Source organism: Mirounga leonina, unplaced genomic scaffold (genome assembly GCF_011800145.1).
Source record: "Mirounga leonina isolate KUSES-001 unplaced genomic scaffold, KU_Mleo_1.0 Mir_166, whole genome shotgun sequence".
Taxonomy (NCBI): Eukaryota; Metazoa; Chordata; class Mammalia; order Carnivora; family Phocidae; genus Mirounga; species Mirounga leonina.
In genome coordinates this window covers 1,229,963-1,243,303 of record NW_023270418.1, presented here as the reverse complement: position 1 = coordinate 1,243,303, position 13,341 = coordinate 1,229,963, and the positions used below count along the sequence as shown (strand labels likewise).

Genomic DNA, 13,341 nt, shown 5'->3' with positions numbered 1-13,341 from the left:
GTGTTAAATGGCTGAAACCATCCATGAATAACTTCCCACCCAGGAGCCACGGCAGCTTTTACCTGGCCAGAAATCCTTCCCTGTGGCCTCCTTGATGGCCTCAGAGTATGAGCTGGGCAAGTTCTAGACAACTCATCTGAGGAGAAATCTTCCCCAACTATGTGAATGGAGGAAAGGAAGTCATCACAAACTGTACACAGGCCAGTATCTACATAAAATGCAGCTTCTTTTGTTCAGCACAGAGGTGAACCCTAGAATGAAAGCAGCACCATCTGGAATAAGGCACATTTTTGGAGTGAATGAATACCTGCAAAGGAACTAATCCAAAGGTGAGCCTCTGGGAACTCTAATCAACTATGAGGGATAGGTGTCATTACCAGGCCTTTCCAGAACCCAGTAAAATCATACCAACTCTACCCTTTGCCTAGGATAATCAAATCATCTATCTGCAAGGGATTTTAGAGGAAATCTATCCCAGTCTACTTGCTAATATAGGAAACCCCACCTTTAGTAACTTCCGTGAGTGATGATCCAGCCTCTGTTTCTGTTTCTGTGAAGCTCAGGAAACTCCCTACTCCCATGAGGCCCCGTTCAACGGTGAGAAGACAAAGGTGAATAAGTTCTTTTTTTAAATATGCAGGGAAATTTAGAGTCCCTGTTATTTTTTAGTTCTCCTCTCTGTGACCGGGGGGGGAGGGAGAGAGAGAGAGAGAAAGCTGGCCCAGGATATAGATTTCTTTTCTAAAAAAAATTTTTAAAAAGATTTTATTTATCTATTTGACAGAGAGAGACACAGTGAGAGAGGGAACACAAGCAGGGGGAGTGGGAAAATGAGAAGCAGGCTTCCCGCTGAGCAGGGAGCCCGATGCGGGGCTTGATCCGAGGACCCTGGGATCATGACCTGAGCCGAAGGCAGACGCTTAACGACTGAGCCACCCAGGCGCCCCAAGATTTCTATTTCTAAAAGGAAACTGATCTCTGTCTATAAAACTCTTTCCTAGACATCCTTTGTTTCTCACCACTGTGTGAGAGAATGGGTGTTCTGTGCACAGGGGACCCCTGAAGATTTTGTCTCTGGGTCTCACCCCGATGAGCTTCTACCTCATCCACAGAACTGGCTTCATCTCTCCTTTATGCTTCCTCATAGCACCTAATCTTCTTCTTAAAGGCAGTTAATACAAAAGCTCATGAGATCATTTGTGGTTTCCTATCAGTCTCTGACATCAGACTCTAAGTGCCATGAGGGCAAAGATGATGATCGATGATCGATTTTTTCGCTTTTGAGTATTTAACGACTAGCATGATGCTGAAGATATAGAAGGCACCCAATAACGTGCTAAATAGATGAAAGACTGAGTTCCAAGTACAAGAATGCATAATAAGAAGGCAGACTCACATATTCCTAGCAGAATTTTTTTTGCAGCAAAAATCAACCAGTGCCTTCATAGATCCTTATTCTCAGGGCTAAACCATATTCTTAAATCCGCCAGCTGGTGGCTGCTGAAGGGAGGGGGTGGACGGCCCTGCGGAGATGATTTTAGCTCAGGCCTGCTGTCAGTTCTTCACGATGCCGCGTGAATCTGATCATGCCCACAACGTAGGTTTTCTTCCACCCACATGCATTCTCTCAAACCGAGGAAACAAATGTGGGGAGACCCTGCCTGGGAGAGAACATTTGGACAATCTCAAGTCATCATCCTCCCCAACAGAGTGCCCTGAGAATGTCAGGCTGGAAATCAAGTGTACCCAGAGACACCATATACACAACATGGGCAGTAGGGGGCAGCAGAGACCCAATGTCTGGACTGTCCTGAGCCAAAGTTTTTTTTTTTAACTGCTTTACCCATGATGAGTTATTATAGGTCATTGATTCCCCACTCCGTTTCACATTTCATAAAAATGCTGTGATTCTCTCATTTTGAAAAAGGCAAAGGGAGCATTAGGTGTTGAGGGGCCTTCTTTACCTTTGCTCTTAGGACGGAAGTAGGCCAGGTCACCTATTTCCATCAGCAGCTAGTATCTGTGGAATATCCACAAAGTTCGGGGAGCCTTGCTGATCACATGAATCAGCATGGCTGCAGCTAAGAATTCATGACAGGAGCTCCTAGGACACTAAGAATGCAAACTGTGACCACAGGGCCTTGACACAAACCACTGCAGCATGACCATTAACAGCCCAATGCCTGCAGATGGCCTGTGCATCACTCTTACCCTGATGTGGCTGTCTTGTGACTGTTATCTTGGAAACAAATATTCTCTATGGGACCCTCTCATTTGTCATTCTCATCAGGAGAAGACAGGTTCCCTGGAGTATGTGTTATGTGTTGGTATCCTGACAAAATACATACTGACAGAATGGTGAAGGCAGGCTATAGTGGAGAAGTATGCATTTTATCCATTAGGTTCATTGAAGCCTGAGAATGCCAAGTCCTCAACACAGAGAGGAGCCATGCACGCATGCACAGGCAACTCCCTGTCGAGTTGTTGCAGCTATACTAGCTGTCAAGTTTTATTGTTCAGGAGCTCTCCCCTTGTTCTGACCAGCATTCTGATCTTGTCCATTTGAACAGAACAGTCTTCGTTCTGTGAGCTGTGAATAGGGGCCATATGCGCTCAGAAAATAGGTAATTCCGTTTATCCCAAAACGTATGTACCTTCCGTGCTAATAAACTCTGTCAAATACTTAAATATTTAAAACACCGTTGACATGAGTGACAACTAAACCCTGACCACAGACGACACCTGGGTAAAAATGATGAAAGCCCTCAAAAACATAAATACTTTCCCCTACCAATGATCCTTGAAATTAGATTGAATTCATGTACATGTGACGCTTCCCACGTAACAGATGGAAGCCAAAGAAAGGTTGAGATTCATCCCCTGAAGATCGGATGAACATCAACGAGGCATTTTCTATTCCTGACACAAACCAATCAAGTAGATATTTCAGCTTCTGAAATAGTTTGTTTTCTCTCTCCTTTTCTCTACTCCTTCTTCCTCTTACAATAAGCCAGGTTTATTGTATTTTAGAAACAGGATATACAGCACAGCCAGAAGCTCACACATTGGCTTTGAAACACATCCATATGTAGAAGAAAGCAAACACGGTTATTTCCTTCTTATTCCTGTGAGAAAGGTGGCCCTAGCATTAAAGGTTATTAGTCTCCTACATTAGAAGGATTGATGCATCTCCTCCTCCGAAGGCTCTTCTGAATTACACAGATCAAGAAAATGGCTCCCAAAGGTGGCCAGAGAGACTGTATCAGATACCACTTCTTTCACCTTCAAGTCTGACTTCAATTTAATGCCACAGGTTAAGGACAACAGCTAGGATGGAGTATGGCTAGGAAGCTTTACTAGTGTTCATCCTGCCTCTGAATAGGATAGCGCTCTTCTAAAGTAACATCAGGCTCTTCAAGTGCCAAGCAGAGAGAGAGCCAGAAGGTGACTGTCCAATCAGAGAAAGGGTGCGCTGACTTTCCCCTTCAAGCACTTCCCTGCATCGCATGACCTCTGCTACCGTATCTAGACCGCACAGCGATGCTCCCTTTTTCATATTTCCAGGCTAAATATGAGATCAAAATCCTTTTCCTTGTTTTCTATTAGCTCAGTTGAAATGAAGTAATATTGAAATTTAAAAAAAAATTACAATAAGAAGGGCGCCTGGGTAGTTAAGCGCCTGACTCTTGATTTTGGCTCAGGTCACGATCTCAGGGTCGTGAGACAGAGCCCTATGTCGGGCTCCGCACTGGGCGGGGAGCCTAAGATTCCCCCTCTCCCTCTGCCCCCTCCCTCCCCAAACTCTCTAAAAAAAAAAAGTTACAATAAGAATTTCACTGAAGATTAGTGAGGCAACAGAATGAAACCAAAAGAAGATACAAAGACCTATGCAAGTAGGTAAGTCTACTCAGTATAAGGTACTGGCTCTGAGAATAATTTTAAATATAGTTACAACAAAACAAATTTAAGTGGTTTCCTATTTACTGAGCTCCTGCTGTATGCCAGGCATTAGTCTGGGTATCTTACTACATTAACTCCATTCCCCATAACAACACACTCCAAAGTGGTTGCTGAGAACAGAAGGACAATTGGAAGGCAGCATGCCCTTTCAAAGGTGACCCAGAAGGCCTCCTAGGAGAGGGGTTCTCAGACTTTAATGCTCTAAGAATATCAGGGGTACAAAATGTAGATTTCCAGGCTCTCATTCAGAAGTCTGACTTAGAAGGGCTAGGTTTACAAAGCCTCGGGATTTGTGTTTCTAGCAATTACTGCAAAGGATGCTGGTGTCGATGGTCCGTTAATCACACCTTGAGAAACAACAGTCCAGAGTCTAGAGTGTACTGTCCCACCAGATCGTGGGACTTAAGCTGCACAATTTAGACTTAACAGAGACCTACCATGCTGTCCCCTCTTGGATTGTACATGGGCAATTTGCAGATACTGTGTCGGAGTGGAACAATGTTACTGTTTGAGGCATTATTTGGGAGACCCAAAACCACGTGTCTTAGGACTTTCCATCTGTTCAATTAGACAATGTCAATACTTTGCTTAAAACAAAAGGAAACTGGTGTGAAATGAAAACTAAAAAAATGAAACTTGCCTTTCTGCAGAAGCCATTAACCTCCACCTGCCGACTTGTGAAAGGACACCATTAACAGACAGCAAATGAACTGACTATACAGTATTTTGAAAAATCAGAACTTGGGCAATTTTTTCACACTGTGCAAATGAAACCCACAATGTCAATAAACTCCAGCTATCAGGAAACAGTAAGTCATAATATTTCATAGTGATGTCCACACTCAGTAGAGGCAACAAGGACAGAACTAATGAATTGTGCTATATACAAAATTAGAATATTTCACATCTGACTCTACCATCATTTGGGCTAGGGCAGCCTGATGCCACCTCACAGATAGATAAACTCAATGTCTGAGAGGTGAGCTGACCTACTGTTGGAAAAGGATTAACAAAATCTTTTCCCCTTCTGCATGAGAATTTAGCCTTCGGTTAACCTTGTAACTCTGTTCCCCTGGAAACTTGATAAAGATAGAATGTCAGCTATGTTACTAAGCAACACTGCTCATGGTAAAAATGACCCTTGATAGTTAAACCACATCTGGACTGGGAAGAGCTATAAATGAAGTATAAATACCTCTTGGGGGACACCATCATTTTGGGTTTCGCCAAGTACTGACTACTAATCAGGCCTAATCCTTGCGGGAACCCTAGGAGTTACGCATACGGTGCTTTTACAAGAGATGCTGGCTCCCATGGGGTGTGTGCTTTTAAGCTACAGCAACTCTTGCACCTGCTTTGTGTGAGTCTTGTACCCTCACACCTCAGTGGTCCCTTAAGTGGGAGGGGGTAGCCACAGCACCTGGATGACTATGGGGACCGCTGTAAACAGGACCATCTCTATGGAAGAGAGACACTTTCCTGCCCTGCCAGCCAGCTGCGATTCCTGTCTATATCCTGAGCAGGACAGTGCCAAATGTGGCTTATGATGGTCCTCTGAGAGGGACCCTGAGCAGATGCCCTGGTGAGCACTGCACTTGCCCCAAAAGCCACACTTGTGGGAAGTGGCAAGGCCAGACCTCAAACACAGTTGTCTGCTTCAGTGTAAACACTTTCTCTTTAATTGTCGGCCCCTCAACATTTCCTCCCCAGATAACCATATTCTGGCCCAAGAGACCAGTGCAACTTCGCAAACACTTGCTAGGCTATTTTTTCCTTCTAGTGCCACGTGTGAGGTCCCTAAATTTGGTAGCTTTTAATTCACCCTGCCTACCTAACTTCAATGGCTGATCTAACAGTTCACTGAATTCCATTTCCAGATGATCCCCCAGAGACTCCTTTAAATCCAGCGATACGTCCTTGGTTCAAATCTTTAAGCTGCCTTTTTAAGCCCTCAGACAATTATGGCTTCTGCTTGGAGGCTCAAGGCAACCTCACAGCCAATTGCCAGACAGAGATGATTACCACCTACCGAGCATGGACAGGCACCCGAGCTGTCCTTGGCCCAGGATAACAGCTCTGGAATGGCAGGGGTCTCCGGATGGCCTAGGGAGGCCCTACCCCACCACTGAAATGATCTTGTAGAAATTTCCCCTCTCTAGGTCCTCCATAGGACATGAGTTTATTAACATAGTGACCCCAGCAGATGTCCTGTCAGATTAACACCTGGACCCAAACAATAGGATGAGTTGATCCTTCCCAGCCTTCCCCTCTCTTTCCCTCTGCAAAAATCTGGAGCTGGACATCACTGCAAATGCTATCACTGCTTTCAAGTCCTCCTGGAGCCTTGCTGGCTAAGACCATCTTTTTCCTCACGACTTAGAGCATATCTCTCGTCTAGGACTTGTGAGCATCGCCCCACCCCTGAGGCCAACAGCGCAGGAAAGCAGGCTGTGTCTCAAGTTCCCTCAGTCATGACGACAAGCCCGATGCCGGACATAAGGAGGGACAAAATGAACAAATGAGAGAAACAACCGGAAACGGAGGCACCCAACCATATTCTTTTTTGTGTGACTTGGACCACTGCATTAATCCCACCTGTGATTTTGGGTCACAATCCTGGCTTAATGGTGGGCCACGGGCAACTTCTTCAAGATTACCTCTCCCAGTCATTAACTCAGATAAATAACTTGCTTCACCAACCATAAAGTGACAAGTTTACAGAGATTCTAAATCTAAAGCTCCGATGTTACCCAGACAGGACATAGTGCTGAATGCTATAAAACTCTGTCTCCACCCACGTCTGGCTCTTCTTTTCTACCCATGACAGGCTGGAGTGAACAAGAGGAAGAAAGTGACACAGGATGAGGACCGGGGGAGGGAACCTCTCAGAAAGTGCTGATGGGGTTCCCACTAGCCAAGGCCAAAGGGTCGGAGAAAACAAGCATTCGCACCTCACAGTGGCTTGGTGACAGACGACCTCAGACTCACTTTACAGAAGGGGAAACTGAGGCCTGGAGAAATTAAGCATATTGAGTGAGGCCACGCTAGTTGGCAGGCAGCTTGCTCTCAAACCCAAGTGCTTTCTGTACTATGCCAAGGTCACTAGTTGTAACTTATAGCAAAGCGTCAGTAAAAAGGGCCAGTTTTTAAGCAAATGATCTTGTTCTTTCAGCTTCTTAATTTGCCTCATTTCAAAGACAGAGTATTTTTTGCCCAAGAGAGTGAAAACAGACGTGGTGTCTAGTGTGTAGGGACACTAGCCTCTCACACATTGTTGATGGGAACAGACATAGGTGTAACCTTCTGGAAGCAAAATTTGGCAATGTTAAAACAGCTGTAACATGTGTATACCCTTTATGCAGCAATTCCACTGAGATGGTGTATACATACAAAAAAAAGACGTGAGGATGTTACTATCAGTGCTACTTAAAATATCAAAAAATTAGAGGTAACCGAAATGAAAGTCGTTACAAATATGAAGGTAAATTCATGTAATGGAGTACTCTGCAACTATTGTAAAGAGAGAAAAACCTATAAAGGGGCTGGCCATGATTTGTTGATCTTATTTGTGTGAGTGTGTATGTACAGAGCTCCTGTAAGAATTAAATTATTACTTATAAAGCCCTTAGAATAGTACTCAGCAAACACTAGGAAAAATTTATCAAAATGTGATAGTATATGCATAAAGAAAGTACAGAGGAATATAAACTAAGTGATAAACAGTGGCTCATTCTGAGAGGCGGGGATTATGTAGAGTTCCTTTCTTTCAATACATTTATGTTGTTTGACAGTTTTTTTACAGGATGATTTATATCATGAAAATATAATAAAGATACGCTTTCTCCAAAATGAAGAAAACCCTGTCACTCAGGAGAGAACATCTTCCATTTGCACAGAATTTAGTTTAGGAATACTAAACATTTCAAATTCACATGATGGACCAAACACTTTAGAAATGTAGATTTCTGGCAGCGCTAACCCATTCAGAGGATGTAAGTGAGGGGACGGAAGGAAAAGATAATGTCATGAATGTTGAACATGACAGCTATTTCCTCTCCCTGAAAATCTGGGATTCTGCTCTGGAGCCCGAGGGCCACTCGGAGCCAAAAGAGGAAGTGAGGAGCATTCATGCTTCCAAGCCATCCCTCGACAGATGTTTCGCGGGGGATCCTGCTCATCACATCCTGCAGGCCAGGTAAGGCTGTGCCTGACGGCCGCCTGCAGGAGCAAGAGGATGAAGCCGAAGACAAATCTAACCACGCCAGGGACGACTACACAACAACTAGCAGGTTTTCCTAAAGGCTAAGTATCTGTAGACTTTCCTCCAAACCTCACAGGCAAAATCTGAGATGTGAGTCTTCGGGAAAGCGAATAGGTTATGTTACTGTACAGGGACATTCCTGGGTTTTATACATCAACCATGTACTTGGGCACCTCATGGAATGAGCTAATAAAGTGAGTGTGCCCCTAGGCTTTTTCTCACCGTGAAGTATTTTATATATCTATTACCTTTCTTCTGTTTTCACATCTCAGTTGATTGTTCCGTGTGATCAGAACTAAATTTTAAATTTGGTCAAGGCAGGAGGGCATTTGCCTCTTTGGGCGTGATTTTGAGAGGAATCTTTCAGTATTTGCTCACAAAGAATTAAGTGCTCCCGGGCTTTGGAAAAGTTGCCTGTTATAAAATTCCCTTTTACTCCTCTTTATCCTTTTGAAAAAATCAGGACTCAGTGTTGAAATATTTTTGTCATTTTTTGACAGAATAGTCAATTTCTCATTCCCCTTACTGGTGTGATTAGATTAATTCCTAGAAGGAGAATTCTGGCCCATTGGGTCACATACACAACCGTATGAATTGGTTTACCTGAGAGTGAAGTGGCAGCACACGATGCTATCAGGGCTTGGCTGACTCACAAGAAAGCTTCTAGAAGGACAGGTCATGAGATCACATGATGGACTTTAACTCATCTGAAAGCAGTCCATACCTCCACTACAGCACGAACCACACTGAGCTACAATTTATCTGCTCACTAGTACACATCTCTCCAAGACGTCTCAAGATGAGGGATGCTTTCTTTTTTTAAAGATTTTATTATTTTTTTGACAGAGAGAGACATAGCGAGAGCAGGAACACAAGCAGGGGGAGTGGGAGAGGGGAAGCAGGCTTCCCGCGGAGCAGGGAGCCTGATGCGGGGCTCGATCCCAGAACTCCGGGATCATGACCTGAGCCAAAGGCAGACGCTTAAGGACTGAACCACCCGGGCGCCCGAGGGATGCTTTCTTATGCATCCAAGAACCTGTTGTGCCTCCCACGTGGCCAGGTGCTAGAGCTACTTCTCTCCCCACATACTGTATGTTGCTTGGATCTGGCTACCTCATAAGCAGCAATCAAGATCAGATTCAGCGGAGGACAGAGGGACGGTGAGCAAGGAGGAGTAAATATAAAAAGCCCCTGAAGGTAAAATTGAACTGTCCCTTTACCTCCAGATGGTGGTAAAGCGTTACTATAAAAAATACCTGGGTCTGCCCCATGCCTGCTTTGCCTAAGCTCTCCAGGATTGAGAGGGGGAAATGAATCTACTTCGGTGCGCCTGGAAACCCGATCAGTTATTTTTATCCTTTCAAAAGCGAATCCTCAGCAGATTTTCTGAGAGTCACAGCTCACAAAATATTCTCACACTACCTCAGTCGATCCTCACTGTAGACTTCCCAGGGCACAGGACAGAGCCAGAGTTCAAATCCAGGAGTCGAACCTCGATATGAATTCCAGGGCTCAATTACCGGGGGCGGGGGGGGGGGGGTGTAAGTGAGTAAATCTCAGCTCCATTTACCTATAAAACTGGGTTAATAATATTTACCACACAGAATGTTTGTGAAGATCAATAACATAGTGACAATCAAAGTCCCTGGCAAATAACACCTGCTCAATAAATAAGTCTGACTTCTCTTTCTTCCGACCCCACGGTCCTTCCCTGGGGCAATGCCTCCATTAGAATTCGCAGCGCTGTCCTTTGACAGGTGTGTGGCTCCCTGGCTGCTCGGTATGCACATGACAGCCCGGGCCCAGGACAGGGGCAGACTGGTGGTCGTCCCAGCACCTGGTGGGCTGCCTGAGTGGCCCTGTATCTGTGCTAGGCTCTGGGACAATGTTCCAGCTGCCAACCCTTCATCCTCCCCTATCAGTTCTATCCACGAGGAGCTTTTCTTTCTTTTCTCAGTCTTTTGGATATTGGTCTCACATCCATCCTTCAGACTTTTTTGTGACAACTTCTCCCCAGATGACCATGGGACAAGGACGGAATGGCCCAGGAGAGGGCTCTGCACAGGTTGCCCCCCACATCCTCTTAGCTCCCCCGTCTTGCTCAACCTGCACGTCTCCAGCCTTCAATGGGCAAGGCTTTGAGCATTTCTTTTCTGCTTGCAGGAAAAGCATAGTATTAATCATGGTTCTGGACCCAAGGTGCCTGGGTTCAGGTCCAACTCTACATCTCACCGTCTCTGGTGTGGCCTCAGCAAGTATTTAACCTCTCTTTGCCTGAGTTTCATCCTTTGTAAGATGAGGATAACAACATAGCTTGTTGGGGGATTCAATGAGGCATACAGTAGGTACTCAATAAAATGTAGCTCTTACTTATTTATATAAAACACCTTTCTATATATATATAGTGTGTGTGTGTGTGTGTGTAAATATATTGTGAAATTAGTTCCAGAAGAATATACATAGGACGGTTTATATTAGTATCCTTCAGGGAGCATGTAAAGGAGAACTTTTATTTGATACGTACTTGCAATTTAGACACACTTTTAAAAAGAACACACTCTTGAAAAGAACACATTTTTGAAAACATGCTTGGGTATGGTTGAAGAAAAGAAAAGGAGGGGAGGGGAAGAGGGGGAAAGAAAGAAGAAGAAAAATGATTTTTCTTTTTTTTTTTTTTTAAAGATTTTATTTATTTATTTGACAGAGACAGAGACAGCGAGAGCAGGAACACAAGCAGGGGGAGTGGGAGAGGGAGAAGCAGGCTTCCTGCTGAGCCAGGAGCCCGATGTGGGACTCGATCCCAGGACCCTGGGATCATGACCTGAGCCGAAGGCAGTTGCTTAACCAACTGAGCCACCCAGGCACCCGAAAAATGATTTTCTTAAGGCAGAAGCCAAGGGCTGATCACAAAGAATCTTGACTGGTTGAGACATCCTACTGTTAGCCCAGAGTTCCCAACACCCTGTAGGCAAAACCTTCTGCCATATATATGTCAACCATACAAAAATTTCCTTCATATTTTCTCAAGTATTGTAGGTGGGGGTAGGGCAGAAACCCAGCTCCAAGTCATCCTTGGCTAAAGGGGTAGGTCAGGGAGGCTCTGACCTCATTCACAGTGGGAGGGCTGTCCAGGCTCCTGGAGCACTTCAGGGAGTGCGAGGCAGCTCTCTTGGGTCTCGGGAGAGTAAGAGGCACATCTAGGACAAATCCTACCAGGTAGAAAATGCTTTCAAGAGATCTGAGCATGTCCCCCCACCAAGAAGTCTAGACCCCTTTGCCTGGGAGGAATGCAGGAGGACTCTGCCTCCTACTGTAGAATCTTCTAAGCTGACTCCGTTTTCTCCAATGTCCCACAGGACACAGACTGAAGCGAGCAAAGGTTTGTTTCACTACCTTCTATGTAATAGCCCCCCACAGTGCTACTCATCTTTTCCCCCCATCCTAAAATCTCAGGGCTATGTATAGCAAACAGTCATATCCTCTTTTGGTAAAAGTTACATCATCAGAACACCAAGAATAATGTTGTATATTCCTTATACGTAGCCAAGATATTCATCTGGCCGACCCACATGTCTTTTTCAAAGGGTGAAAACCCCCTTCTTTTTAACTCCCCGCGTATTACTTTTGATGGGTAAAAATCTTATCAGTTCACACAATGCACCCTCCAAGAAGCTTGCATTTCTGGAAAACCATCTACCATACAGAGCACATTCTATGAAAGTTTATTTTCAAATTGTAAATGCTAGATCGCTTCTCTCTGTAATCAGGTAGTCTTCTGGGCCCCCACTGAAACAAATACAGGTATTCCTGCTAGCAACTATGAACATATTTCCCCCACTTTATTAATGCCTCTGCCAACAAAGTTCCTGCCAGCCAAGTATATCCTGTGGCCCATGCCCACCATCCTATTTGCACCCCGCTCCCAACTCTGACCGAACTCACCCAAAGCAACTGGATCTGCTGTAAAGGAAGATGCCAAAAAGGACCATCAAGAAGTTGACTTACCTTTCTCGTGGCTGCTTGGTGGTGGTGGTGGTGGAAGTGGGGAAGTGACTGGTTTGGACTTGTCATAGTTGTTAAAGCTCTGGCTGCGTCGGTTGTTAGCAGTTGCTGACCCTCCACGTGTTTTGGCTTCGCTGCCTGCAGCAGATATCCTTGCGGTAGGACCTGGAAGCCTAAAATGCAAAAGCAACAGAATAATGATTCAGTCTCAGGAGAACAGCTGTGTCTCAGAAGAAGGAACTGCAACCATGCAGGAGGTAAAGGAAACCATTCAAGACATTGGGTCTGTGGAGGTTTGCCAATCAAAAGATTTAGTGGAACCACTACAAACATCTAAGCTACTAATGACCCCAGCAAAGTCCAACAGCAAAACTTGAGTTTTCCTTTGAGCAAAGAGAAATTCTGAAGTAAAACTAAATAAATATGTTTGCTGATTAAAAATATAAAGTCCATCTTCCTTTTTTTCTTGGATGAGTAATTTTACTTTACTTTTCTTTTTTCTTTTTTTAAAAGATTTTATTTATTTGACAGAGAGAGACACAGCAAGAGAGGGAACACAAGCAGGGGGAGTGGGAGAGGGAGAAGCAGGCTTCCCGCTGCGCAGGGAGCCCGATGTGGGGCTCGATCCCAGAATTCTGGGATCATGACCTGAGCCGAAGGCAGACGCCCAACGACTGAGCCACCCAGGCGCCCCTAATTTTACTTTTCAATAGGGCCAAACCATGTCAACTCTAATTCTATAAAGTGTGGAACATAAAGGCCAATTAAGACTCTAAGCTTTTTGGGAGGCCTGGGTGGCTCAGTCATTACGTGTCTGTCTTCAGCTCGGGTCATGATCCCAGGGTCCTGGGATCGAGCCCCGCATCAGGCTCCCTCCTCGGTGGGTGTCTTCTTCTCCCTCTCCCACTCCCCCTGCTTGTGTTCCTGCTCTTGCTATCTCTCTCTCTGTCAAATAAATAAATATTAAAAAAAAAAAAAAAGACTCTAAGCTTTTTTACCTTACTATGTGTGCATCTCTTTTGGTAGGTATTAATATGGTGTTTGTCATAATCTGGGGTTGTTGTGTCAAGAAAATGATGTAATTTATAATGGTCAGAAAGAGACCTGCTAGCACTCAG

General features: G+C 44.7%; 1 protein-coding gene across 4 annotated transcripts in view; it reads right to left on the bottom strand.

The window, feature by feature from the left end:
* Nucleotides 1–13,341, bottom strand: part of NAV2 (neuron navigator 2) — a 392,023-nt gene that overhangs the window by 200,197 nt on the left and 178,485 nt on the right. For all 4 annotated transcript variants that reach the window (XM_035012444.1, XM_035012441.1, XM_035012442.1 and 1 more), the window contains one exon: nt 12,227–12,396. In XM_035012444.1, coding sequence (XP_034868335.1) covers nt 12,227–12,396 — 170 coding nt within the window. The remainder of the gene's footprint in view (nt 1–12,226; nt 12,397–13,341) is intronic.